Source organism: Oxyura jamaicensis, chromosome 2 (assembly GCF_011077185.1).
Source record: "Oxyura jamaicensis isolate SHBP4307 breed ruddy duck chromosome 2, BPBGC_Ojam_1.0, whole genome shotgun sequence".
NCBI classification, from domain to species: domain Eukaryota; kingdom Metazoa; phylum Chordata; class Aves; order Anseriformes; family Anatidae; genus Oxyura; species Oxyura jamaicensis.
In genome coordinates, this window is record NC_048894.1 from 6,913,312 (window position 1) to 6,940,340 (window position 27,029).

General features: G+C 40.8%; 1 protein-coding gene and 1 long non-coding RNA gene across 3 annotated transcripts in view; both read right to left on the bottom strand.

The window, feature by feature from the left end:
* Positions 1 to 9,099, bottom strand: part of PRKAG2 (protein kinase AMP-activated non-catalytic subunit gamma 2) — a 213,824-nt gene extending 204,725 nt beyond the window's left edge. Inside the window, exon 1 of the mRNA XM_035319206.1 lies at positions 8,852 to 9,099. Coding sequence (XP_035175097.1) covers positions 8,852 to 8,971 — 120 coding nt within the window. The 5' untranslated portion in view covers positions 8,972 to 9,099. The remainder of the gene's footprint in view (positions 1 to 8,851) is intronic.
* Positions 9,100 to 11,227: 2,128 nt separating this feature from the next.
* Positions 11,228 to 26,921, bottom strand: LOC118162223. Of its 2 annotated transcripts, XR_004748345.1 has the most exons (4): positions 26,870 to 26,921; positions 24,205 to 24,272; positions 14,366 to 14,416; positions 11,228 to 14,270 (listed from the first exon to the last, which is right to left on the bottom strand). It is a non-coding gene; the product is annotated as an uncharacterized LOC118162223 (long non-coding RNA). The 2 variants fall into 2 exon arrangements; XR_004748344.1 differs by lacking the exon at positions 26,870 to 26,921 and having other exon boundaries at positions 24,205 to 24,299.
* Positions 26,922 to 27,029: the final 108 nt, after the last annotated feature.

Genomic DNA, 27,029 nt, shown 5'->3' on the forward strand with positions numbered 1-27,029 from the left:
ATGCTTCCTCTTTTTGTATCTTCAGTGCTTTACAATCAAAAATCAGAAGAGTTCATTTAACAGCAGCTTTTGCATGCCAGCTGATGATGCCTCCACAGGCCTGCTCCGGTGAAAGGAGCCAGAACTCTTTAAGTACACAATAAAGAAAAAGGAATTGAAGTAATTGCAGTTTTTTAATTACTGGTATTACTTTATAAAGACAATTGTTGGCATGTACCCTCCTGCCTCTGCATAGCTTAGAACTGCATACAGTCATTCTCAAAAAGGTTAAAAAAATAAAGAAAAAGTATAATTAATCGTCATCCAACTAAAAGAAGTCTGTTAAATTAGTATTTACCTTTAACATCAACCAACTAAATAAAAGGACAAAGGGAACAGCTGAGTAACATTTCTTACCTCCCATTCATCTCAGACTATAAATCTTATGTTTATGAATAATGTTGGCTCAACTTTTCAAATGGCAGAAGCTCTCCATTTTCCCACAAAAAAAATAGAGAGCTGGTATAGCATTAATGGAGGGAGTAGCCAAGAAGAACAGTTTGAGACAATGCTGGTATTCTTTCTCCTGCAGTAGCTGGCAGCAGGACTGGGGAAAGCCCAGCTGTGGCAACTGGAAGAACAAGTCAACAGACTGAAGGAATGGAGACAGGATGCCTGCAAACTCTTCGTAGGGTGCTGTAGGTTGGTACATTGCTGTTTGGGATGCTCCAAACACCATCTGCTTGAGTTTATAGATGATTATGCTCTAAATGGCTGCAGACCCCCTGTTTCAAGAACTCTACACCTAATGTGCCAACACAGATTCAGAAAATAAAATAAAATAAAAAATAAAATAAATGAAATAAAAAATAAAATAAAATAAAATAAAATAAAGCAAATAAAATAAAATAAATTTAAAAAGACTAATCTTTCACAACTTTCAACAACCATATGAACCATATGGAGGGTGTGATAAGTAGGCACACTCATTGATGTGTCACTTTGGGTGCTAGAATTTAATGTAGCCTTCTCTCATTTATCTAATCTCCTCAATCTTTGTTTTTCCAGATCAGAGCATCAAAAGAGCACTAACTGCTATTTTAGGACACAGAATGATGGTAGACATTACACTGGAATCCTTTCACTTAACACATATTTTCAAAAAACAAAAGGAAAAATACCTCCAGTCACTGCTGACTCAGGCTGAGCCTGTACACGGTTCCTTGCATGAAAAATACCACAGAAAGAAGGATGGGGTTATTATTAAGGCAAACGAATTAGGTCTCAAGAGTTCATGGCTGCAACTGCCACACTCCTGTACAACATGGATCAAGTTGTTTAAACTCAAAACATCTACCTGAATATCAGTACTGCAGGAACAGTACTGTTTCCTCTCACATGCCTTCAGTCTATAACACCTTTCAAGTCTTTAAATTCTTCAGAGTTTGTCTCTACCAACATATGCACCCCAAGTGTGCACAGATATATACCTCAAAAGCATTAGGTCGTGTGTGGAATGAACATCCCATAAGGGTTTCAGTGTTTCGGTGTGGCACACTAATACCTAAAAAAATACATTGGAAGTGGTTCATAGTTTACCAGCCACCATGTTAAAACAATGGAAATGTGACACAAAAATCTATTATTATTTTGCACTGTATGCATTGAATATTCTTTATGGATCTCATGCTTCAGCCACTCATCAGTGCAAAGCCTACATCCAGGACTCTCTTCTGTCCAACCTCAGGCAATAAAGCAGATAGACATTCAGATAACTAGGTGATGATTTCATGCTCTTGAACTGTCTTTCCACATGCTTCTTGATTTAGATCATACTTCCAACACAGAAGCCCTGATTAATACTCTGTAACAGCAAATCCCCCTCTAATTAATTTATGTAAAAGGAATGACAAGGCATGATGAAAACCACATTCCAGAAGATGCAAGGCTCTACTGAGAAGCTGGAAAGCTCCCATATGTATTGTGATAACATTGACTAAGCATCTTTTTTAGTCTCTTCCTTCCTTACTCTCCCTTTCTTCCACAAGACTTTTTGGGAACATTGTGCCTCCAGTTTCCACTCCCATCTTAGAGCATGTTTTTCTCAGAAGCCTCTACACTACACAATAAAATCCAATTTCATTTCCCAAATAAATATTATGCTTTTGGGACAAGATCCAACCAACTGTGGAGTTATTCAGTTTGCCTGGCTAGCAGCTAAACAATATTTATTCTCAATGAGCTTTCACTTGCCCAAATGCATTCCTTCAGAGCAATGGAGCTGTGTGGTCTTCATCCTTGGAGATATCCAAAACTTCAAACACTGGTTGGTAGTTACACCTTTGAAAGGCAACATCACCAACTATACCTTTTCAATGGAGAGCTTGTCTTCATTGCAGTATTTCTTCATGCTTGGATTCAAATTTTACCTGTAATCCAGCTCAGCACGTATCGATTTTGAATGCCACAGAAAATATGGAGTTAGAAATCCAAACTTTTCTGAAGGAATCAATGGGCACATAGCTTCTAAAAACCAGCTCTGAACATGAGTGATTCATCAAAGAGCATTAGGAAGTCTACAACTAGGCAGGAAAATCCTGTGTTTTGTAGTGCTGTACACCGGCACTCTAACCACTGTGATAGCTTTTCTTTCTGCAGCTCTCAGAAGCAGGGTGTTTTATTTTCATTGTTCCAATAGCATTACCAACATGGAAACTTGACTGCAAATCCCACATTGCCTGTTGTGAAGAAATGATGATAAAGGTTTCATAACATGGCAGATAATGCTTATAATGCACACATTTCCTCCTAATGAAACTCCAGATCTATGAATGTGTTCTCCAGGAGCTTAAAAAGGGTATGCAGCTCTATCATCCTGATTGCAAAAATAGATTAAGTCTTCAGTTTATGACATAGGTTCTGTTTTTGGAACAGAATACCATCAGCACCCTGTGTAATAATGACCAAAAGGTCTGAACAATCACAGTGTGTAATATAAATGAGAACCATGAAACACATACGGCAATGCTTTTGCTATGCAGCCCACTAAGTCACGCTTACACAATGTAATTTGCTGCTGTAAAGATTTCATATGTAGTTATATGCAAGCAGTTTGTGAGGCAGTATCACAGAAGCAAACATTAAATTGATGCATTACATTCTGATTCCTGCAGCCATACAAAGAAATATCAGTCTGCAGCAGAACTTGTCACATACACCACTGTTTCAACTCACTGATAGTACGAGAAGTAATTGACTAGTAACATAGTACTATAGCACCAAGCCACCAAAAATATTGTAGCTTTATTGATGGTATCTTAAATTTATGTGTATACATATGATCTCCTTTCCAGTCACATGCAAAACATACTCAAGATACACTCAAGCTGCTTTTTCTTTTTGTCTTTGAATACTCGCACTATCTCTATTTCCCAGGCCATAGGACTTTCTCTGGTGTGTCTACAGTGCAAAAAATAATAGAAAACTGAAACAGCAGTCCTCTGCAACTAGAACAGGTTCTGAAAGCAGGCTAATTGTTGAAACCTGTTGATCAGCTTAGGGTAATGTCGCCCAAAAAAGGGCTATTTTTATTCCAGACAGCCTTATTCTTTAGTTTTCTTGTAGCTGATTCTGCTCTTTCACTATTCCCTATACATGGAGAACTTTTTGATATAAATTCAGCTTTTCTTCAAGAGGATAACAATTAAAAGTCTCCACTCACCATGCATGCCCATAACTCAGTCTACCAACAAACATGCTGATGCTGTTTTGACTTTCTACTATTTTCTACTTCTTTCTTTTCCCATTAGCTATGCTGAGCCAACCACAGGGTCATGCCAACCTACACTGCCCATACATCATCAACAAAATGATTGTTTAACCCTGTCTTCAGAGCCAGATTCTGCTTTTGGTCACCTCTGAGCAGGTCCCTGAAAGCAATGTGGTGCCCAGGTGAGATTGGATGTAAGTTGAACCTTGCAGGTCTGTGAACAGGCACTGGAACTTCCCAGGTGCTAATGTGGGCACACACTAACCACAGGATATTAATGGAAATGATTCAGGAGAAGGAAAGAGTGTAGCTGGTTTTCTGGTACCCTTGGACTGGCACATGGGGAAAGAAAACAATGATCTCAAAAGCTGAGATTTTGAGAACAGTCAATGATGCCGACACAACATGGTGCAATGTCACCCGCTCTCTAAATAATAGTGTGACTAACCTTACATGATGGGAATTATTAAAGGTTGTTTAACACTTAACAACATTAATCCTCTTTGGCAAAGGACAACAAAATCATGAACTCAAATTCACTCTTCTTTTTCTTACTCTCACCATCAAAAGACCTTTACTTTCCTCATCACTCCAAGCCCCTCTAGGAGAATGATGTTTTCTTCTATTTCCATAGTTCCCAATACAAGCATGGTGTGAATAACCTTCTACGAAGCCAAATCTTACAGTCCACATTTCTGTAAGGTTTCTTCCACATTCATGACTTCTTCCTCCAATGTAATTCACTTTCCTGCAAACCCACAGACCTCACGGGGCTCACAGGGCTCACAGGGTTAAGTAATGGTGGGTGGATGAGATAATTTAGGACTAGAATCTCCAAATAAAAAAAGTGATGTTTCAAAGAAGCAGTATTTTTCAATAAGATGATGATCAGTTTCTGTTATGCTTTAAAACTGAAAAGCACCCTGCAAAATCTGTGCCAGAACAAAATCATTTCACAGTGACTTATTAGGCATGCAGTCATTAAGGACTTTGCAAGCGTCGCAAGCAAGATGGAGGGGCAGAGCCTGAGCCAAAACAAGCTGTCAGGATGACATTGTAACCTATCAGGTTAGAAAAATTGGAGCCATCTGATGTTTCAGCCTGACATCCCGACATAACAACAGGCCTGGAAGCAGCAATGAATTTGCACATTGACGAATGTGTTCAGAAGCATGGCAGAAGACAAAGAAATAGGCAAGAGTGCAGAGATGGGTGACGTTGACAAGAAAGAATCATGGTCTCCAAGAGCCTCCTTGCAGTGCATCAGCTTTGCTGTCAGGGCTGAAGTGTCAGAGGCAAGAGCCACTTCACCAGGCTGAAAGAAGATGTTTTCATATTCCTTTGCAGATGTTATTTTTGTCCTTATTGTGAAAAATCTCTTTGTTCTCCTGCATAAAAAGTCACCTTGTGATATATTTGGGCACAATCCAAGGAAGTGCCAAGGTGCTGTAAGTCTCACCTGCTGGGAGCAGCAGGTGCTTGGCATTTGCCATGGTGAAGCTCTTGAGACGGGTTCTGCTCTCATTTGCACTCGTGTAAACACAACACAACTTTGCTGGCACTGACTGAATCATCCCAGCTGAAATTCAAAGCAAGCAGGAGCAGAATCTCTCCTTTTTTTTCTCAGCAACACGGGATTACAATGGTAACGTTAGCATTAGAGCAGATCAATTTTGCAAGATGACAGAAGAACACGCTGATCTCACTACTGCGAGCTCCTACTCAGCAGACAATTGCAACCCATCTTAGAACAAGGTTTTTAAATCGTTCGAAGTAATGTGGCAGCATTATCATCTAATGGCTTAAAAAGGGATTCTATAATGCTAATGTCTTCATATTACAGACATGATGCATCTAGAGAGCAAAGAGTTGTATCCAAATCTGTAGCAGATTTCAAGGGTATTGGACCAGAAATTTCCATTTAGGCAGTTCTAATTTCAAGCCCTCAGTACATGCTGCTGGGAAAGACAAAGGTTGATACGACCTCTACCTTACAAAGGCTCCTGCGACCACATTATGGTCCGTCTAAATCACTAGTTAGTCAGTTCTGCATTTACAAAGAAAACAACAAACAAAACAAAAAGTTGTTCAATTAGTCCAGCAATTTAGCAAATCCTTCCCTGCCATGCTAAGAGAATCCGGTGGCCCCTGCTTCTCTCTGGGCTGAATGACAAGTTGAGAGGAGCTAGGAAACCCAACCAGCAGAAACTTAGTGGTCGACCACTATTCCCAGAAGCAAAGGTTGGGCACCACTGACTTGTCCCGAAGGAGATTCAACACACAAAGAAGATAAAAATAGAGGGTTTTGAGACTTTCTATATAATGTTGTGATGCTCTTGCTTGAGAAAGATGTACCTGAGAAATGCCCTGGAGTGTTGCAAGTCACAAAAGCAGCTTTCTTAAATTGGTATTTTTTCCCCACTCTCTGAGGCCAATTCAAAAACAGAATAAAACATAACAACAACAACCAAAAAAAAAGGGAATAAACACATACAAGCCTTATTTTCAGACATGTCTATTACTCCCCAATCCTCTGGCGATTACGTATTATGTATAAAATTATGTAGTGTATTTTGCACCATTCACTTTTTTTTTTTTTTTTTTTTTTTTTCCACCCGCAATATTTATCATCACTTTTTACTTCAGGATTTCTACACGATTAATAAATATGTTTTAGGGTAGCCTGCATCACACCAACACCAGCACCTTTCTGGCCCATTGCTCTCTCTTTCAGAATTGACTCTGCTCTCTCTTCCTGTTCAGACCTTTTCAGTTCCTAATTTGAAGATCTCAATGAGCAAGAATTACATGTCTCAGCAATAAACATGATCTCACAGCAAAACAAAGAAGAGGATGAACAAAATAAAAATTACTGTCTGGTGAAAGCTCCCTTGACAACTACAGCTACACTGACAGGCGCCACTGAAATAATAGGAATGATGCTTCAAAACAACAGCCAAGAAAACGTTATGAAAGAGAAAAAAAAAAAAAAAACACTCTAAATGGGCCTTTTCAAATGCAGATTCCACTGTCAAATGAGGAGCATGACAAAAATGTTCTTTCTTATAGCACAGTCATATTTAAACTGCCAGATAACAGAAACCCACCAAAAATGAGAGTACAACCTGAAAGAATTTGGGTCCGATAGCCCATTTCAGGAATATTGAAATGATGCAAAATGAATCAGAAGGATCCTATTTTGGGGTTAGAGAGGAGAGATGAAAGGTGTTAGTTCATTACCAAGCCTTCAATTGCTCCCAGCTGGAGGAACAATAAATCTCGCATGGACTTCAGTGCAGTGTCAGGCATTTGTGGCTGATAACTACCACTACCTAGATGACAAACTGCAAAGCAAAGAAACTAAATGATTAATGAACATGAAAAATTACCGTCTGGTACTAGTGATGTTCCATCCAAGACAAAACTAAAGCAACACTCATGACAAAAAGCTGTCCACAGGCTTAAGGAAGTGATTAGGAGAAAGCCTCAGCCTTCATCTGTTCAGAGCGAACAAGTTATTCAGCGTTGTTTTCCACCTTAGCTTCACAGCCATAAAGTGGGGCAAACTGCTCTAAGAACCGGTGTGGTCAGAGATGTCTGGTGCTTGGTTTGATTTCAAAAGCACCAGACAGATCCTGTAAGATCCTGCAGCAACCACAGCATCTCCCAGGCTACCTGTGGCTCTTCAGCAGGCAGAAAATGCATTTTCTCTGAGCAGAGGTGGAGATAGAGCTGCACAGCAGGTCCTGGCGAGACTGAGTCAGAGGAAGGGGGCTGTGGAAAGAGCTGGTAATGCAGCAAGGCAGCAGGCATGATGGAAAGGAAAAAGGTGCACAGTGTGAGCGGTGCTCAGACCTGGTAAAGCTAATTTTCACGGTATTTTACACTCCTATTACAAAGTCCTGCCAGTAACGTGGCTAAGATTGCTGCCTAAAAATTCCAGCCCCAAACGCATAGGCAACACCCATGTGAGCAGAAACAGACCCGGCTCTCCTAGGACCAAGCGCACTCACACAGTGCAGCAGAAGTTTGGCTTGGGCTCCTGGGCTTGCATTCCTCTCCAGAGAAAAACGAAATGTGCAGAAGAGCCATGGATTCCTCCTCCATTTTATTCCATGCACTCAAGGCACCTAATAAATTTGCTTTGACTTCTTATTCTTCACTAAAAGAAAGGAAAAAAAAAGCTTAGAAATATCTTTTTTGCTCCCTGGTGGCCTGGCAGAGACTTGTGTAGGACTGTTTCCCACTTTTATATAACGAGATAAAAGAAAAACAGATTGCGCAGGAGAAGATATTAGGACTCAGACATATTTTTTTTGCCAGAAGTACTGGAACCAAAAACATGTTGGTACTGAGAATACAAAAACTAGCTACAGAGATAACAAGAATGTCCTAATAGTAAAGAAAAGCAGCAAACAAACTTTTGGAAGAGATGCAAACTCAGTTAATAAGCCAGCCTCTGAGTACTCACGGGGACCAGAGAGAAACTTTCGGTCTGAGGTTATTTTGGTAGCTATACGCTACAGCTTCTAGGGTGTTTTACAGGGTGACTGTACAAAACAAAACTGAGTCAGTGCACGGGCTGCATGGTTCCCTTGTCTGCTCCACCGTGACACCACTGTCCCTGCCTTTTCAGCAATAAACAGACTGCTCGTGTCAAAACCTGGGCTCCTGAGCCCTGGGAAATTCAGCCGCGGGCTGGTTGTGAGCCACGGCAGCGTCAAGTTAAACACCCTGATTCAGCCACAAGGCACGGACAGTTCCCGGAGCCAAAGCTGGCGCTGCTGAGCCCCGCATTTGGGGGTGACCGGGCTTCTCCCTGAGCCACACTACGAGGAGCGATCCCCCAGCTGAGTTATCCTCGCTGCTGGTGCCGCTCGCTGCAGGCAGGACCCTGAGCTCACAGCCCACGGGACCCCCCCTTTGCTCTAGCCCAGCCCAAACGCGGAGGACTGTTGCACCCCAAAACCTCCAGACCTCGGTGTAAGCAGCAGGAAACCCCTTTCCCTGCCTCCAGCCGTGCTGAGGCTCAGGGAAAGCCGTGCCCCGCTGCCCAAGGCACAGCCAGCCGCCGAAGTGGAGGAAGAGCAGGGAGGCACTTACGGGGATGTGCACTCGCAGCATGAGTTTCTTCTGGCTGGAGCTTTTCCTGCTGCTGCTGCTGCTGCTGCTGCTGCTGCTGGAGGCATCTTTCTTCTTGGTGTCCATGGCAGTGCTCCCCATCCCTGCACCCCGGCGTGCTGCCGGGCGATGGATCCGCAGGGGAAGGCTGCTCGTCCCCTACCCCACGGGCTGCGGTTACTCCAGGCTCCTTAATTATTTTCTTTCTTTCTTTCTTTTTTTTAATGGCCTTAGGATGGGGGGGGGGGGGGGGTAGGTTAAGGGGTTAAGAAAGTTTCCTTCCCTTCTCGCAGCCCGGCCGCGCTGTCCCTGAAAGCAATCAAACCCCGAGCTCCCTCCCCTAAAGAAGAAGAAAAAGAAGAAATAAAACCCCAAAGCCACGAACGCCCGCAGCCCCCATCCGAGCCCCGGCCGACACCGCTCCCCCGCGGCCACAGGCCGGGGCTGCCGCCAGCCAGCCGGTGCCTGAGGCAGCAGGGCCCCAGCCGGCTCCTGGACGCGGGGTTTTTCCTCTGCTTCCCTCCCCGAAAAGCTTTCAAACGCCCAAATCAGCCGAGAGAAGGAGGTAGGTGGCACTCCGTGGGCAAGCCGTGCCCGCCTCGCAGTGTCAGGGAGTGGGACACCGCCGCCTCGCCTGGTGGCTCCTGCCATGGCCGTGCCACCTCTGCTTCCAGGTCTGTGGGGCTGAGGGTTTCCGACGGCAAATTCTGCAAGAGCAAGGTGTCTTTGCCTTAAAAACAAACAAGAGGCTTTTATACGTGTAGAAACAGGCACACATTCTGGATCAAGATACGAGTTTTCCTGTTAGAAGTGACACTCTTCCCCTTGAACGTCCCGTTTTACAGGTGCCCAAGGTGTAAAGCCCTGCCAAGCCTGCCCTGGCACAGCCACACACCTCCGATCACAGCATTTAAACACAGATTTTCACTGAGCTCCCAGCTGTGCATGTGTGTATTCCCACAGTATACACGGCAATTACCGCTAACAAATCTCACTGGATATATAAAATAATGATTTATAAGCACCGAGGGGAGAAGGGGAAGTGTTTTCCATGGAAGTCTCTTATCTTCTGAAATAAAACCACCACCACCAGGAATGTGATGGCTATCTTGAAGATATACACCAGTTCAGATTTATTTCCCTCCTTAGGGAAGTCTCAGGAGTTAACAGATACAAAGCGAGTTTGGGTATAAGATCCAGAGCCACTTTTGTAAAATCATACAGATTCAAATACAAAAATATGAAGCCCCTACTTAAAAGGCATATATGACGATCCCATAGATTCCTACCGCATGTCCTAGAAGGAAGCAGATCCAGAAATGACACTGCAGGGGTTAACAGCGTTGTCACTGGATCATAAAGGGATATTAATGGCAGATGGATGGGGGCAGCAGAATTTCCCCAAGGAGTAAACTGTGTCGGGGGCAGGCTGTGAGACCCTCAGAGAAGCAGGGGGGGTCTGTAACTCACTTTCCCACAACACTTACATAAACTCGGAGTGCTTCTGCAGGGGGATGCAGGAACAACTAAATCATCCCTTGAATGTACAACTGAGAAAGTTACTAATAAACACGCTTCTAACAAAAAACTGTTATGACATTTTCCATTGCTGGTATGCTCTTGAAAGTTAAAAAAATAATAGGGGAAAATGGTAGAATTTCTTTAGAAGGATTTTAGCTCTAAGTATCATAAGTGAGCAGACTTCTTGGCTGTTCTTTTTTAAATTAACAGGCATCTGAGGTGGAAAAAAATCTGCCACATTTATAATTTATTCCCTTATTTATACAGAATTGTCTCCTACAATATTATGTCTGATTTTACACATTTAGCATTCTAAATATAAGTTCATTCATTTTCTTGCAGATTATTTGTATTAATAATGGCGGAGAATGTGAAAAAGTGTTTAGGAAGTAGCAAAAAGGCAGTATTACAAAACTCCCAAACCTAAAAAACATCATGAATCACCTTTCTCCCTCCAATATAAAATTACCCTGAGTGTATTTATAATTTTAATAATATTACAGTGTGGGGTTATTCTTATTTTTCTCCTTTTATCCTCTAAGATCACAAATACAGCCTTTGAAACTCCTTTAAACTTTTCATTGCAGCTCTGAGGATTAGAGACTCACTTTAAAAAACCAAAGCCAAAATTCTCCTACAGCTGCTACACTTCAGTAGCTTGACTCTCCATAAAATCAAGTGTTAATAACACCCTGCTATAAAATAAAGGAATTACCAATTATTTCAGACAATGAGGCATAATGGTTTCGCTTTGCTTGCCTTTTTTGTTTGTTTGTTTGTTTGTTTTAACCTAGGTGGACAAATGCAAGCAATATTGTGAATACTTCTAATGAGAGTTCAAGTTATTTTTCCCATGTTAAGTCCTGTTAGTTTGACTGCTGACAACCATGTTTTCAGAGACAGGTAAGCATTCAAATTACTAATTTCACAGACTAATGGACACCTAAATAACTTCAAGGATATGACCCTAAGTACTTAAAGGTTTCATGCATCCTCAAGGCGGGCAGCAGAAGAGGATCACGCACACCCAGCCATTTTGTCTCTCCCTGGTACGGTGTGAGTGCTCCACGTTGGCAAGCCTTACCTGCAACTCAGCGCAAACAGCCCATGGGGTTTGGTCTACCACCCACCAGACAACTTGCCCTAGTTATTCCTTAAATGCGGGTTGAATCAATGTTGCCATTATAAATTGCTACAGTACATTCCTAAGTTTATAAAATAACCATAAAACTTTACTTTAAACCTTGGTTGTATCGATTGTAGTTGCCATAATTAAAATACTGTCCAGCTAGCTAACTTTTGTGCTGAAATTAAATGTGCAATATAGAGAGATTTTATGAAGACCAAAATTTCATTTAAGTGAAAAAGTGTGTCTGAAAAAATGGTAAAATTGTCTGAGTTTCTGGTGGTTTAAAAATCTTTGTTCAAGTTTTCTGTTAGCAATATTACCAAGCACTCAAACATTTTAATACAGAATAAAACTCTCTATTTTCCTCCATTTTTCTCTGTTCTTCAGCTTTCCACTCAATTTCCTGAGCATGCATGAAGTCGACTGTTCAGTTTCTATTCAACACATTTATTAGATTTAATTTGACCCTGCTGCATAGGGCTCCTTAATTTAATCAAGAGTACAATGTAATTAACGTGATGCAGAATGGAGTACTATAGGCATAAGGCTTTTCTGTAGAGGCCAGAGAGGAGAGGACAAACACTCCTACATCTCTCTGCCCTTATGTACTCACCTGCTACTTGCAGACACTCATCACATTGCAGGGAACAGTTTTCAGAAATATAGTCAACACGAGGAAATACCTGCAGATAAATTGCATTGTTTGCAGCAAAACTGTAATTAAAATGGTCTTTTGTGGGGAAATATGCAGGAAAAACTGCAAGTCTGCCAAGAAAGCTTAGCTGGTTGGAGCAAGGTGAGACAATGAGGTCAATGAGAAAGAAATTTCTGGTCCCCAGTGGAATAATATAACTGCAACAAAGGCTGCCAAATCTTTGTGCTGAAGGAGAGAAACTGCGCAGTCAGGTGCCTGTGCCTGCACTCTGGGCTGTCAGATGTCCTCTGGTACATGAATGCTTACTGAAATCAATTCTGTCCCAGCACCTGAAATCCCACAGTGCTGTTTTAAAGCTGTGTGTTTGGGCTGAGCTGTGCTGCCCCTACAGCTCTCTCCTCTTGCTCACACCATTTGTGCTGGTGTCTGTTGGTCTGGAGCTGCTGCACCGATGCACCCGCTGATTCAGCAAAAAAGTCTTCTTACTCCGACCATAATGTGGAGGAGAGGAAGTAGAAGGGAAGCTGCTTCATAGGAACTTTCTATGATGTTTATCTAATTTTATCTGATTTACAATTTCTCCCCAAACAGCCAAAGGCAGGGGCAAGGTTCTGTTTTTTGTTGTTGTTTTCCCCATAGAAGTGCATCAGTTACAGATCTAAAGTAGTTGGGCAGCTTGACAAATTGATCCTGGGTATCAACAAGGTCCAAGACTTTTCATTTGAGATGAGCAGGCCCATGCAATGGGTACACAGAGAGGAACAGCATGTCTGGCAGTGGCACTGGTGCAAGGATTAGCAGGAGGATCCCTGTTTCGCCAGCTGCAGTGCTTGCCCCACTATCTCCCATTTCACTGCTCCACAGCCTTAATCCTTCTGAAGCTGCCCACAAACTCCGTAGTACTGACACCACAAGGACAGACAGAACTGCAATAAATCATGAGTTCATGCTGATATGCTCTGAACCACATTGCATGGTTCACATTAGTGCCTGCACTGTACTGTAGACTATAGTGCCAGGTGAGTAAACCTGCTCAGGTTCTCATTTGCATCTATATGATGTAAGAGTAAATTGAAACAGTGCTCTCAATGTCATCTCTGCATAGAAAGTAAATCTCTGGGAGATCTGATTATGCATACATATTAAAAAAAAAAAAAAAAAATCTCTTTTTTGAACCACAACAGCTTGATAAAGGACCTTGAAGCTCATTTTTCAAGGTTCACACAACCTCTGTTTGTTCTGAGAGCCAGGAGACCCTTCCAGTGATCAGGGCACCTCCTGAGATAAATCATATCTTTTTATTTATTTATTTATTTATATACACATACATACAAAAACCATTAACAGGAATGACACTGTTCAGCACCTGAACTTTTCATAGTACCAAAGAATTGCAGAAGAAATGGACAAAGCTCTATAAAGCATATAATTTTCTCTTAACTGATTGTGACTCAAAATTTCTGATTATTAGCCAGACACAATAGTTAGTGATTCTCAATTGCATACATAGGCCTACAAGTTAGACAGATAAAGTCAATAAAATTTTAAAATAGCAGATTACATGCAAAAGCAGTGGAAAGATACACTCATTTCAAGTATTGTGCAATTTTTGTCAGTGCTGCAAATGAAAACATAGAAAAACAAATAGGCTTCAGGAAGAGTCTGCCTTTTTACTTTCTTTTCCAACAGTATCCGTAATACAGTATGTCAGCTAAAAGAGCATTTACAGGCGGCAGAGGCATAGTTCTTACCAGGTATGTGTGGGCACAAGAACAAAATGTATCTTCAGCAGTAAAATCTTGAAAATACTTCCCTGTTCTTTCCAGAAAGCTGGGAAGAATTCAGAGAGCTGAAGAATTACAAACTCACTTTCTGTGAGCTTTGTCTGTGTAATAATTTCGGAATTTATTCCTTGGCATAGAGTGAGTTGGGCCTCATGCAGTACAGTAGGCAGTAATGACACTTTCCTCCTGGAGCAAAGTGGGTGAGACTGCTCCAAAACATGAGCCTTTTACTGTGCCGTGGTGCAGATGTAGAAATAAGTGAGGTTTCAAAATGCAACCATAAGCAGTCAGTTCCAGGATGGTTTGTAAGATCTGAAAGAAAAAAAAAAAAAAAAAATGAAAGTTTAGCTTCAAATTTATTATACTGAAAAGTATTGTTGGCAAGGTGTTGCTATTCCAGAACATACCTGTAACAGTGTTCCTCCACTTGACCTCCACTAAATGCCAGTGGCTAGACTCTGTCCAGGGAAAGCAAAGTTGCACTTACCAAATATATTTCCTGAATAAACAATGCAAACAGGTTTTCTCACATTGTATTAACTAATAACAGCAGAACACCAGAAATGACACTGAATGTGGAGACCCAATGTGAAGGTGATAATTCATGGATGAGTAAATATGGAGCAAATTAAAAAAAGAAAAAGAAAAGAAAAGAAAAGAAAAGAAAAGAAAAGAAAAGAAAAGAAAAGATATCCCAGAATAATGTGAAATCTCATCTGCACAACGGTTTCCAGAAACTTAGATCACACACTGAGACTTTGCTGGCCTACAGAGCTTAGAAAGTCCTTTGGATATCAGAACATGCACAGCAAATTGCAAACATCACAAAAGCACAAGATCTGAATGGTAACTTCTTGTTTTCATAAAAAATAATAATACATATTTCTGCTATACTGAAAGCACAGTCTGTTCAAATTAGTTTTGCTGGCAACAATACCTAGGCAATATTTAATCCCCAGCTAGCTAGTCTGTCTAAAGTTAAGGTGCTGCAGAAATTGTTTTTATGTTTCTCCATGCGTGATGAGCAGAGGCAGGTACAAAGTGTGCACTGATGCATATCCAAGATCTCATCTCACCACAATAAACGGTGACATGTTGGGAAGGATGCTCAGAAACAGCACTTTCATCTACACTAGCAAGCCAGCCACTGTCAAGGCATGGTCCTGAGCACTGTCCTGTGACTGCCTATACTGTTAAATTGCTCATGCAGTCTGCAGAGTTTTGGCTCAGGCCAGCTACAACTCCCCAAGACACTGCCAAGGCATGGTTCAGGAATTAATACCGGTCAGGGATCTTTCCCATTAGGACATGGTTGGACATGGCTTCTCTGTCTCAAAGAACAGAATTTCACTAGAAACTTTGCTGTACCAGTTGGCCTCAGGGCATGAAAGCCATCTGTGATCTGCACCCCGGACCAGCCCCAAGAGGTTTGAAATGTCGTATCCTGGCTTGCCTGCACATTTAGGCTCTGTACAATCAAGTTGCTCCTCAGTCTTTTTGAGGCCAGTCCACTTTTGAGACCACTTCCATAGGAGGAGACAAACACGATGCCCATCTATACTACTCCTGTTTCAGCAGAGAATGAGATACAAAGAGGCATGCTCTTCAGGTTGCGCTGTGGTGTATAATGCTGGAGGTACCAAGGGTCATAATTATTAGCAAATCATTCTGCCACCTGAATGGCAATGGATATATGCATTTAAAGACTGCAAATTGCACATTGCCATAGCAACGATGTAATTCCAAAAGAAGTATGTATTTGTAACGTAGCAAGCATAGATTTAACACATTTCATTTTTCAACTCCATTTGAGATTCTGAAGACAGGAGAACGGCTTTAAACCTCTCAAACAGGGACAGAAAATGGCAAAAAATAAAAAATAAAAAAATGACAGTAAGGAAAGATTTATGATTACGTAATTTCATGTCAGGAAGAACTTTTGTTTTGAAATATCTCCAAATAACTGTATCATGTTCTTAGGATGATGGTCTAAAATCTCATCAGAAGGGTTTAAAGAGTAACAAATGTCTAAAGATAGTCCCAGAAGATAAAGGTGATCTCCACCCAGGATCCAACCAACTCCAAACAGATATTATTGTAACTCAGTGTAGCTTCATTGAGATTATAATTTTTTTCTTTATTGAAATTTGACTGTCTTATTATGCAGAGTAGCTGGACTTTGGAATCTTAAATTAAAAATGAAGAGCTCACACTGTAGAGGTGTGCATAAGCCCAGTAGATAACAGGCAGGATAAATTGGGTGTTAAAGAAAGTGACTGTCTCAAGGAGAAAGTCTAGACCTTGAAGAAGATAGAAGACAAAACCAAAAAGAATCAAGAATTGATCATGTTCTGTCAATGACAAAGAGTCTGTAAGCATGATGTTTCTAGAAAGGGCATAAAATACCAGATGAAAGGCACAAAGCACAGTTAACAGGAATCTTCAGAGGTACACTGGCACTGTTTCAGAGTATTTTCTAGCAAATGCCCTGCCCCTAAAATGAAAAGAAAGCTGACAGGAAAAAATCAGTTCCTACCTCTAACTGAAAACAGCTTAGGTCCCCATTTTGGGCCAACTTACGTACTTTTAGCAGAAAACAGTCAGTCTTCCTCCAAGTACTCAGTGCTGAAGGGAGAGCACAGAGAACAGTCTTGAAATAGTGGTATTTTAAGTCAAACTGACCTCCCTATTTGTGGTGTTTGTTTACTCCTTACTCACCCATTGGTTTACAGTCAAACAAACAAGCAACCAGCAGGAAAATGTCATTTTAGTGAATGAGCACATGGTCAGAAGCTCACACAAAGTGCTGGGAAGTGTGGGAGACAATAGGAAGTATCGATAGAGTGTACTTGCCTGCAAGAATCATGGAGGGATGGGATGTGAAAGATCTGCTTAGGAAGAACAGTTGTCAAGATCATCCACTTGTAAAGACCATGGAAGTCACACTTCCAAGGGTGAGAGACAGGGTCAGCTGCTGGGGAGAAAACTGGCCAAGAATCCATGAAGAACGATCTCTCATCTGAAATATGTCAAAGACAGCTGCCAACCAGACTGAAAAAAAGGCAGATTCTTGGCAAAAGTCTTGCCAAGTTGCAAGAAAAGAATAATAATAAAAGTCCTAAAAAGTCTTGCTGCCGGCCCCGAGAGCTCCCCACTTACAGACCTGAGGGAAGGCTGTGCTTGAGCCAGAATTTGAACACAAAATTCGTCAGGTGTATATTTAGCAAGATAACTGGTGAAAAGTTCAGTGGCTGAAAGGACTGTAGCATCCCTTTAGCACCACTAACAGCACACTTGGGCTGGGTGACATTGGGTCCTGGCCCATATTTCCTCCTCTTCCTTTCCCCTTCGCTATTCAGCAAGCAGCTAGCTCTAGCAAGGTTTAATGCCATGAACTGTGACAAATCCTGCGACAGAGCACATATCCTAATGTGAAAAAGTACTGCTGTATGACAGAATACTAACATCAGGAAATGTGAGGAGGAGAGGAACAGAACCTACATACTGGAGGAGAATAAGCAGCATGAAGAAGACTGAAACAAGAAAAATAAGAAAAATTAAAAAGTCCCATAGCAGGTGAGATGCAACCAACATACACATCTGTTGCTGCAAGCATCTCTGCAAGCTTCCCAGATGACAGGAAATGTATAACCTGGAACTGGCAGTCTTCTTTTTAAATACAAATCTTAATTTTCAGGTCCCAACCACTTTTAACTTCTCTAGCACACAACAAAACAAGGGTGGAAAATGTGGGAGACTCTCTGAGTGAATTATGCTAAAACTGTTACTCAATACCTAGGAGATTATAATGGCAAGTGCCTGGGAACTCCTGGTCAGATCCCTAACACATCTTTAAGTCGAGTAGCATAAATTATGAGAGTAATTAAATAATGCATAACTGATAAAGAATATAGGAGAACCATCCATATATAAAAATCACCATAAACAGGTCTAATTTGTAGCAAAGGCAATGCCAAAGTAAAGGTACAGAATTGCTAACATACAGACATACACATATGTGGCATATGTATCTCAAAATTGGTCCCAAGTAAGTATATTTTCTAGGGAGAAAGTAGTGTGGATAGTTTTTTACTGAAGGCAGGCCTTAATTACTAAAGTTGGGACTAATTCTGCAATCTTGTCATAATGGAAGTTTTGCTTTTATCAGGATTTGGGATCCATATTAAACAAATATCTCACAGCCAGAATAAAATGTAAATACTTGGTACAATGTGTTTGAGTTTTTAGGATATTCATATTTGTTAGTCGGATGCCACTCCTAGGCAATTCCTACTTAGAATTTCCTTTTTGGTGCTTGGCCTAACAACAGCATTATTCTTCAAATCCTTAAGGTTTGCTATCATTTAACTCAGCAGCAAGACTTGATACCTGACAGCAAAAACTTGAACATTGCATTTTAAACTGGACATGAAGGGACAATTTTACTTATTCATCTCTTCAGAATCTGACAGTAACCCCTTAGAAAAAGGCTTACGCCTACCAGAACACAGACATGCCACTAAATTAGGACAGCTTTAGGAAAAATATTTTCAGTATGTTCTGCTTGTTAGCACTAAATGAAAAACTGAGGAAACCCCAATGGCCAAACAAGTGCATGTCAACTGTTTAGCAAGAAATCACACAAAAGTTACAGCTTCGAGGGTATTGCTGAATGAAGGATGATAGTTTCTCACCTTTAAAAAAATTAAGCCTCTCATTAATTCTATTCATAGTAAAGCTTTTTCATTATTTATCTTCTGTTAAACAAACACTAACAAAGTTCATCCCTAGTAGTGTATGCTATTTTCCTCTTTAATATCTACTGCAAGAGACCAGATATTTCAAGTCACAAAAGCTAAATTAAAACAACCCCCTAAAATGGAAGAATTACTTTAAGCAAATTAAATGAACATGTTGGTATCAAAGCATCTCTGTTGCCAGGCAGGAGGAAACATGTACTTTCTCCTTGAAAACTGGAGAGCACTGGAATTAAAGATTTATAGGCTCTTTCAAAAAGCGTCAGCCTCTCAAAGTGTTCTCAGCTCCCACTCAAATCAATTAAGCTGAAATCTAAAGTTGATACAAGAAGAAATGTAAATAAATTGACTTGTATACGTTTAATTGAGGAATTAGGAGTTTCTGAGCTATAAGAACAAGCAAGTCCTAAACAGATTTTCAGTGAGAAACTGGGGAGGGGGGGAGCAAAACAAAACACAAAAACTTGTGCAACATATTCATGAAATGGATTATACAATATGACATGGGCAATAACAAGTGATTGGAATATGTTCCCATGCAGGATGTAAACATTAATCTCAGAATTAAGCCCAACAAACTGTGACTACCACCAGACTTGTTTAGGATTCACAACTGGATACTACAACTGAAATTTCCATGCCATTACATTGTCCAAATATTGCTCAGAGAAAAAAAAAATATAACCCTAAAATCTTGGTCCTCTCCAAATAGAAAGCCTATGCTGAAAGCACTATGTTATCAATTTATCTTGTGTCATAAACCAAAATTAAAGGGTTGACTCATTTGGGTGAAATATCTTTTGACTCATTTGGGTGAAATATCTTTATTTCTGTAGGATACTGTGTATAGAAGCTAAACTATTAAAATGCTCCAAGTCCTCTGAAGTTCTCCCAGAATACATGTGCCTGATCAGAAGGAAAGGTGAGTTCTCCCAAAATTCACTGGGAAAGGGTAAGAGAGACTCATTTTACCACAGTCCTACAGACCAGGCTGTGAGATAACTCTGAACATGATGAGACGTACATCATGAATGTTATGAGACATAAGCCAAAGATGTTGTGGTACCACTGTTAGGATAAAAATCACAAATGACCTCACCGTCTGGCATCAATAGCACACCAAATATCAATTACTCTAGTAAAGACTATTGTAATGAAAGTAAACTTTTTGTAACAGCTCAGAACATTTTAGGAAAGAAATGGTGCTGTGGTATGAAATCTGGGGAAGTGGAGTACTCCCAGGGCATGAGGCAATTCTAGCTAGAGGAAACGGAGCACAGTCAGTGCAAAATAAGGCAAAAGCATCAACATACACATTGCGGAAGGCAAACAAGGGGGGAGGACAAATCAGTTCTCAGAGGTTCCTGGATGTGAGAGTCCCAGACTACAAGCCCTATGCCGCTGGTATTGACACAGAAATGGATTGTCCACTTTGTCCCTTTTGTCCCTCCTCAAATGGTGCAAGTCACTGTGAGTTTCATCTCCAAGTCAAATGTCATGGTTAAGCTTCAGTGTTAGTGGCTTGCTGGTAGTTGTGTAAATGGTGAGCACCTTGTCAAGCCCTCCGAGACTTCCTGATTCAAATGCTGAACTTGTCTCTTGTGAGTAACAGAAAACCACAAACCAGCCTTTTCATGTATCCTTATCACATTAGATCTTACAGCTCTTTCTCTATTCTTATAATGAGCCAAAGTAAACCTATTTTTCATGCATTGCCATTAACCTGTAAAATTTGCATTTGCTCTTTTGTTAGACAGAAGAGTTTTGGAGCCCTTGGTGATAGTCATTGATAATCATTGCTCAACATTTTAAAATGTGCCTATTTAAACTTGGTAGGAGTATTTTGCAGTTTTTTTTTAGTGTTTCTCCAGAGTGTTTTGCATGCTTTCTGCAAAGAAAATAAATAGATCAAATATTGTGGCAGCAAAAGTTGGTCAATTATTAGCTTTTGCATACCCAGATCATGGCCTTTCTTTACAAGGACACATGTTAATATATAATAGGAGTGTGCTTCAGTTCTTTTTAAATCGATTTTTCAGATGCATATTGCAATCTTATAAGGTCAGCTGGAAAATAAGGTGACTAAAAAGAGCCCTTTGAGAAGAAGAAGCTACTAGACACACAACTGGAGCTAAACATAGTTTTTTTTTATTTTTATTTTGTATCAGTCCCAGGCTGACATTTGACATACACCTCATCAGCCACACTTAAAAGTGGGTGAACTGTGCATAGCAGAGTTTTAAACTGTGATTCTACACTTCTCTGATCAGAGTGGGCCAATTTTATAAGCCATGTTTTCAGGCTACTGATGCCTACCGCAGCTGTGCCTATCCCCGTGGAGATGTAGGTGCTATTTAGCATACAATGTCATTTTCAAGATGTCAAAGTCGTAATAAACGATACAAACAAGTTTAATCTGATTTTTTATACAGCAGGTGAGATGCTCCAAAATGTCCAGGCAAAATACACTCTGCAATCAAAGTTTGCATGGCAGGGGCAGAGCTAGGAAAATAAGACAGAAAAAATATTTTATTCCAAGACAGATTAAGGCAAATCAGAGTTTCCTGAAAACAAAAAGTTCCTCTCATATAGTCACAGATAAAAATGCCCAGAGAAGAACTGGACAGAAAATTAAGGAGCAGTAGCCAGAGAATAGCAAACTGACTCATGCATCCAGAAGAAAAAGACTGAGGGGGAAAAAAAAAAAAATAGTCTGGATTCACCTGGCTCACTGGGGAGACTTTTGATAAGATAAAGAAAATCATATCAGAACAGTCCAGTTCAGGCTTCAACAAACTGCCTGAACTTTGTACTGTTGTGTCAGCTATGGGGCAGTTTTAATGCAAGAAGGACTACATGACAGGTCATCATAGCATGCTGAGACCACGTTTATTCTGTACCGAGTTCAAAATCTCACAGAGGTAAAAACACCTAAAAAGGTTACACCAGAGTTGTAAAGGTAAGAGAACTGAACTTTCCTATACACAAACCTGCACACATAAGCAAAGAACTCTTGAGTGATATATTCAATATATCTAATTGGCTAAAATCTCCCATCTCTTTGCTAAATGAAGGTGTGAGGTGCTTAGGGGGAGAAAGGTCCTCATAACTAACAGGAGAGTTCCCCAAACCCTCTTTCTAGAAACTCCACTTCCCAGTTTTGATATCCTTTTACGTTCAAGTATCAAATCTAAATTGCTAAAAATGAGCTAACTTCGGCTGCATTTTCAAATGAGATTATAAGAATAATACAATATTTATGAATTTCATATTATATATTAATATTATATCTGAAAAATTTAGCACCCTGTCTGAAGGGGCTTGTAAAAGAAAAAAAGCAAATAATTAAAAACCGAAGCCAGGAATGTGTTCTGATCAAAGTGTACAACAGAAAAAAGTAATTAAGCACTTTATAGAGAACACTGTACAGAAGTGACATGATCTTCATTAGCATGAGTCTGTGGATCCTAGCACAAGAAATAAGAAGGGAAAGTGTTACCAGGAGCAGGTGACAAGACAGGCTTCTTTAGGCTAGGTTAGCTGTTCCACAAGACTCTGAGAATTCTCTTTACCAACAGGAATATGAAAGATGCAGCTCTAAAATTTTCTAGGTGTACCAACTCTGATATAAACTGCAGAAACTAATCAGTCATCCCCATACTGGATGAGATATTGGAGCAGCTATGAAAGGTCTTTATTGCCAAGCATAATCATAGTGACACATCTTGTTGTATCATTTTGTAATTTTCTCCACTATTGAAAATCTTGTGTTCTTAAGTACTGCTTTATCTTTAATCTTCTCCCATGATAAAGCAGATTCTACACATCTGACAGTTGTGAAATGCAGCACTCCTTTCAGCATCATGAATCAATTACTTAGTGGGTAAATGGCAGATCCTGGAATACTTACCACAAGCCACCCGTGGGACTCCCACGAGTCTCCAGTGGGATTTAACATTGAGCTGCAAGGTCTGAGCCACAGGCAGACAACACAAATTCCTCCGACGAAAAGAGACACACAGCAAGTTTGAGTCTGAGTGTCCTTGGCACAGTAAAGTAATGGAAGAGCTGGAGATTTACAGTCACTGTTACAATGCTATTTCTTAAGCTGACAATCTAAATCACATCTCAGTTTATATTGATGAGATTCTCTCATGTTACATGTCTCATGTGACAGATAAGTGAAATGCAGGTGAATCTAATTAGATACAGAAACTTGACAGGAAAAAAAAAAAAAAAAAAAAAAAAAAAAAAAGACCTGGAACTGTCTTGGTAAATCTAGGACAAACTTGAACACATCAAATGTTTTTCTGTTTTATTCTCTTGGGGCTTAAAGTGTGTTCATCTGTAGTTTGGGATTGTGTCCAATTGTTTTATGAGTTTGTTTTTCATTTCATTGCATCAGAAAAAATCTATATAGATACCTGGAAACCTTAGATAGCCAGGTTTCTTTTAGCAGTAGAGACTTTAACCTGGTCACCCAACACATACATATGTTTTTGAAGAGTAAGGTTTCTAGCTCTTAACTGCTGCAAGCAAAGCCTCTAGAATTGCATCAGTACAGACAGGTCAGCAGGGAACCTGGAATATGATTTCTGACACTTGTACATCAGCTCAAATGCCTCCTAATGGCAATTTGAAGGACAACATTGTTAAGTAAGCTAATCATTAACTTATTAATATGCTTATCAATTATATTTTTGTTCATTATTGTTTATATAAGAAAACAAAGGCGGGTCAAAACTTACACACAAATGCCTTCCTTCGTTCCCCAAACTGGGTGATATATCTGCTAGTGTACCACATTTACTGTCTTCCAGTCAGGGAGAAACCAATCTGGCAAAATAACAGACATCTGTTGGCAGTTTTCTTGCAGACACTTAAATGATGTTTGCTGCAAAATCCCTTGAGACCTACCTTTCAAGGGTACTGTGTGCTCATACCTCTGGTTGAAGGGGGAGCTACAGCAGGTCCCCCTTGCCCCTGTCCCTAGCACAGACCTGATCCTACACGGTTCATTCAGCACCACTGCCATCAGAGGTCTGAGGAAAGAAGAAGGCAACAGGCTCCTCCACTGTGGGTATTTTGCTTAAGAGAATTCTTCCGGGGGCTAAGTTCTGTGCTACTGTATCCTCATTGCTAACTCAAGACTTGCAAGGCTTCCCCATTTCACAGGGCTGTGGAATGATAAACGGTTTAATACAGATACACTGAAGTAATAACATAATGTGCTACATATCCTTGAAACATTCTCCGTGAGCCAAACAGGATCAGACAAAAATGTTTTAAAAAGCCATAGGTGGAAAAATAAAGCTGTCTTTTCTTCTGTTCTGAGTCAGCTTTGGTAGGAAGGGATATACTGCCAAAACTGCACAATAATTCTGCTTTCAAATGTGGAAAAGAGTTAGAACTGAGTTACAAGAATACTGCATTATAAAAGGATGATCTGAGAAAGTATATATCCTGGGGATTATACAAATGTCACTGACCTTACAGTTCCTCTGGTTCTTGTTCAGGCTCTGTCTGGACAGCACATAAGATACCGACAATCTAGTATCTGGAAACAGATAAACATTTAATTCCAGGTGAACACTTTTGCTTATGGAGAAAACCATTGCTGTCAGTAGCGCTTGCTGTTTACACAGAAATGTGGTAATTGTAGTCTGGCTACAACAATGGAGTTTTGGGTGCCGATTGTCAGAACTGTTCAGCATATTACAGTACTCCAAGAGCAACCTCTAGCAGCTGGAGTGAGGCAGCTAAATAATTTTCAGACCAGGCCCATAGCACCACTGGACTGGGCCTTTATGACTTAAACTTTGCATGACAGGGCAATGTGCATTGCTATTACTCTAAGGGAATTTCTCTCCTACTGTTTTTGCCAACGCTTTTGGCTATCAAAGACTGCTGTGGAAAGAAAAAAAATATATATTCCCCAGCTTACGCTCTTGCTTCCAACCCCTCGTCCCAAGAACACACATTTTTAAAGCACCTTTCTGTGTAATACACAAAATAAAGCAGCTGGCTGCCCAGAAGGCCTCACCCAAGACAAAACAGTAACAGTCCTTCAGTTAATCTATCTCCCTGGCTCCACCAGACGCCAAGGAATCCAGAGCCTCCCAGGCTTCTGGGAAGTGAGCAGATGTCCTAAAATGCCGTAGGTCAAATCATCTGATGCTTTTTTGCTCTCCCCTGTCTATAGCTGCTGGGGACCTGCTAGTCCTCAGCCTGATGGGGAACGCTGATGCTCCGGTAGCAGCGCTATCTGGCAGGATGCTGCCACTGCTAGGATTGTGCTGCTCCTCTTCACACAGCCAGATGAAATCACCTCCCAGACTGCATTCCAGAAAAGGCTAGGAACTGAAATTGCCCTGAAAAAAAAAAAAAAAAAAGTGGGAGCACAAAAGAAAAAAAAAATGCAAACAGGAATGTGCGTTTATGTCGTTGTGGTTCTTTGCTTGTTTTTGTTTGGCTCAACACTTTCGGTGTGTTGGAAGCAAACAAATAGCCTTGAGCTAATGCCTGCAGATTAAAATGTAAGGCTGATCACTATCAAAAATGTGTGACCTTTGGGACCTAAAGCAAAGCTCTGAGTAATCATCACAAGTGGCAAAATATGCAAATTGAAGAGTTAAACATCTTTAAGCCATCAGGATGACATCGTCAGGCAGAGCACCCAACCCTTAAGTTCCTCTACAGCTCTGACAGCTGAAAGTTTTTACTTTACATGGTCTACACTGACTTTCTTCTCAGGGCTGGATTTCAGTATTATAGGACATGATATGATGATGACAATGTACCACTAACACTCTCCAAATTCCTTTGCTGTTAGCAGCAACTACTCTTGCCTCTTCAGTCCTGTGTCTGAGATATTCATATGGATCTCTATTACTAGAAAATGAGAAAATCTCACAACCCGTATACGCTGACTTCCCACTACTCCTTATCTCCCATCCCTGTCGGTCAGGGACATCTTATTTTTGTCATTGAGGTGCTGAGGAAGGGAGGCACAGTGAGCAGTGATTTGTACTTATGGTTGGTGGTCTAAGTAGAAACTGAGCATACATCTACCAGAGATCCTGGTTGGAAGCCAAACCAGATGACCATGTTTGAACCAAACAGAACTAAATTCAATAAAGGCCCTCTGCAGCACTCAGCATGATGTTATTTATGCCTTGAAATAGCATATCTGTTCCCCAGATCTTCCTATCCAATTATTTAAAGGCATGGTCCACCAGAGATAACATACAGAATCTGACTGTCAAAGATCTGCTGCCAGCTGCAGTCACCTGCAGGGACTGGGAAGAAAGACACGTCTGATGATAGCATCACGACTTTGGCTGAGACAGTGAAGCTTCATAAAGCTGTCATTGTTTGAAAAGGGATGCCTGTTCCTTCTGCATCAAGATGGAACCAGTGATGATCCATCCCCTGGATTTTACCCAAGGAAAGGCCAAAGAGAGACATGAAAAACAAAGGAAATGAGCAGACCGCTGCTGCCTGCCTCTGCCCCCAACCACAACCCACACAGGCTCAGTTTGTTGTTTTGGCAAGGAGAGCAGGCACTGAATAAGCAAGAAGAGCTGAAACTGGCAGAACAGTCAGAAAAGTATTTAGAGGTTGTTTATGTATGAATGATTGCAGGGTGGGAAGGGCAGACATCTTCTATTTGGATACATCAGGTAAAGCCCTGGGGGCAGCGCTGAAAACAGAGCCCTTTGCAATCAGATGAGTAACATGATCCTGGCCTGTTTTCTCTTCTCCCTCTGTGCTGATTCCAAGTTATATTCAAGCTTTGCCTTGGAGTCCTACTGAACATTACATTTGCAGGCATTTGTTAAATCCTGCTATAGCCCAGAGGATGCCTACTACTTTAATCCCCTTTGTTAACAACTCTCAAATTTTCTGAGTTGTAGCCAAGATTCGCTCGCTGACTCTCTCTTGAGAGGCCTTGGAATCTTTATATGGTCTACTTACCTCCTTCTGAAGTACTGCTATTCAACCTCCTATAAAGGAGGAACTAGCCCTTCACTAGGAATATAGACATGACACCACCAGCTATGCCAATCATATTCAAATCCTGTGTAGTAAACAAGAAAACAGTCTGAACGCAATGCCTGCTTTCCACAACTAATAATCTGACTGAGAAATCACCGTTATTTGACACGTCAGATGTTGCGCTGTTCCCTTTATTGCAAGGACTGAACCCTTTGTAGGCACAGCCACTGTGGGGCAGTAACACATAAGCGTTCACCAATGCACACATCACAGTGTGCCTTGCATCTACCAGGCTGCTGCTGAGGCTGGTTAAGTC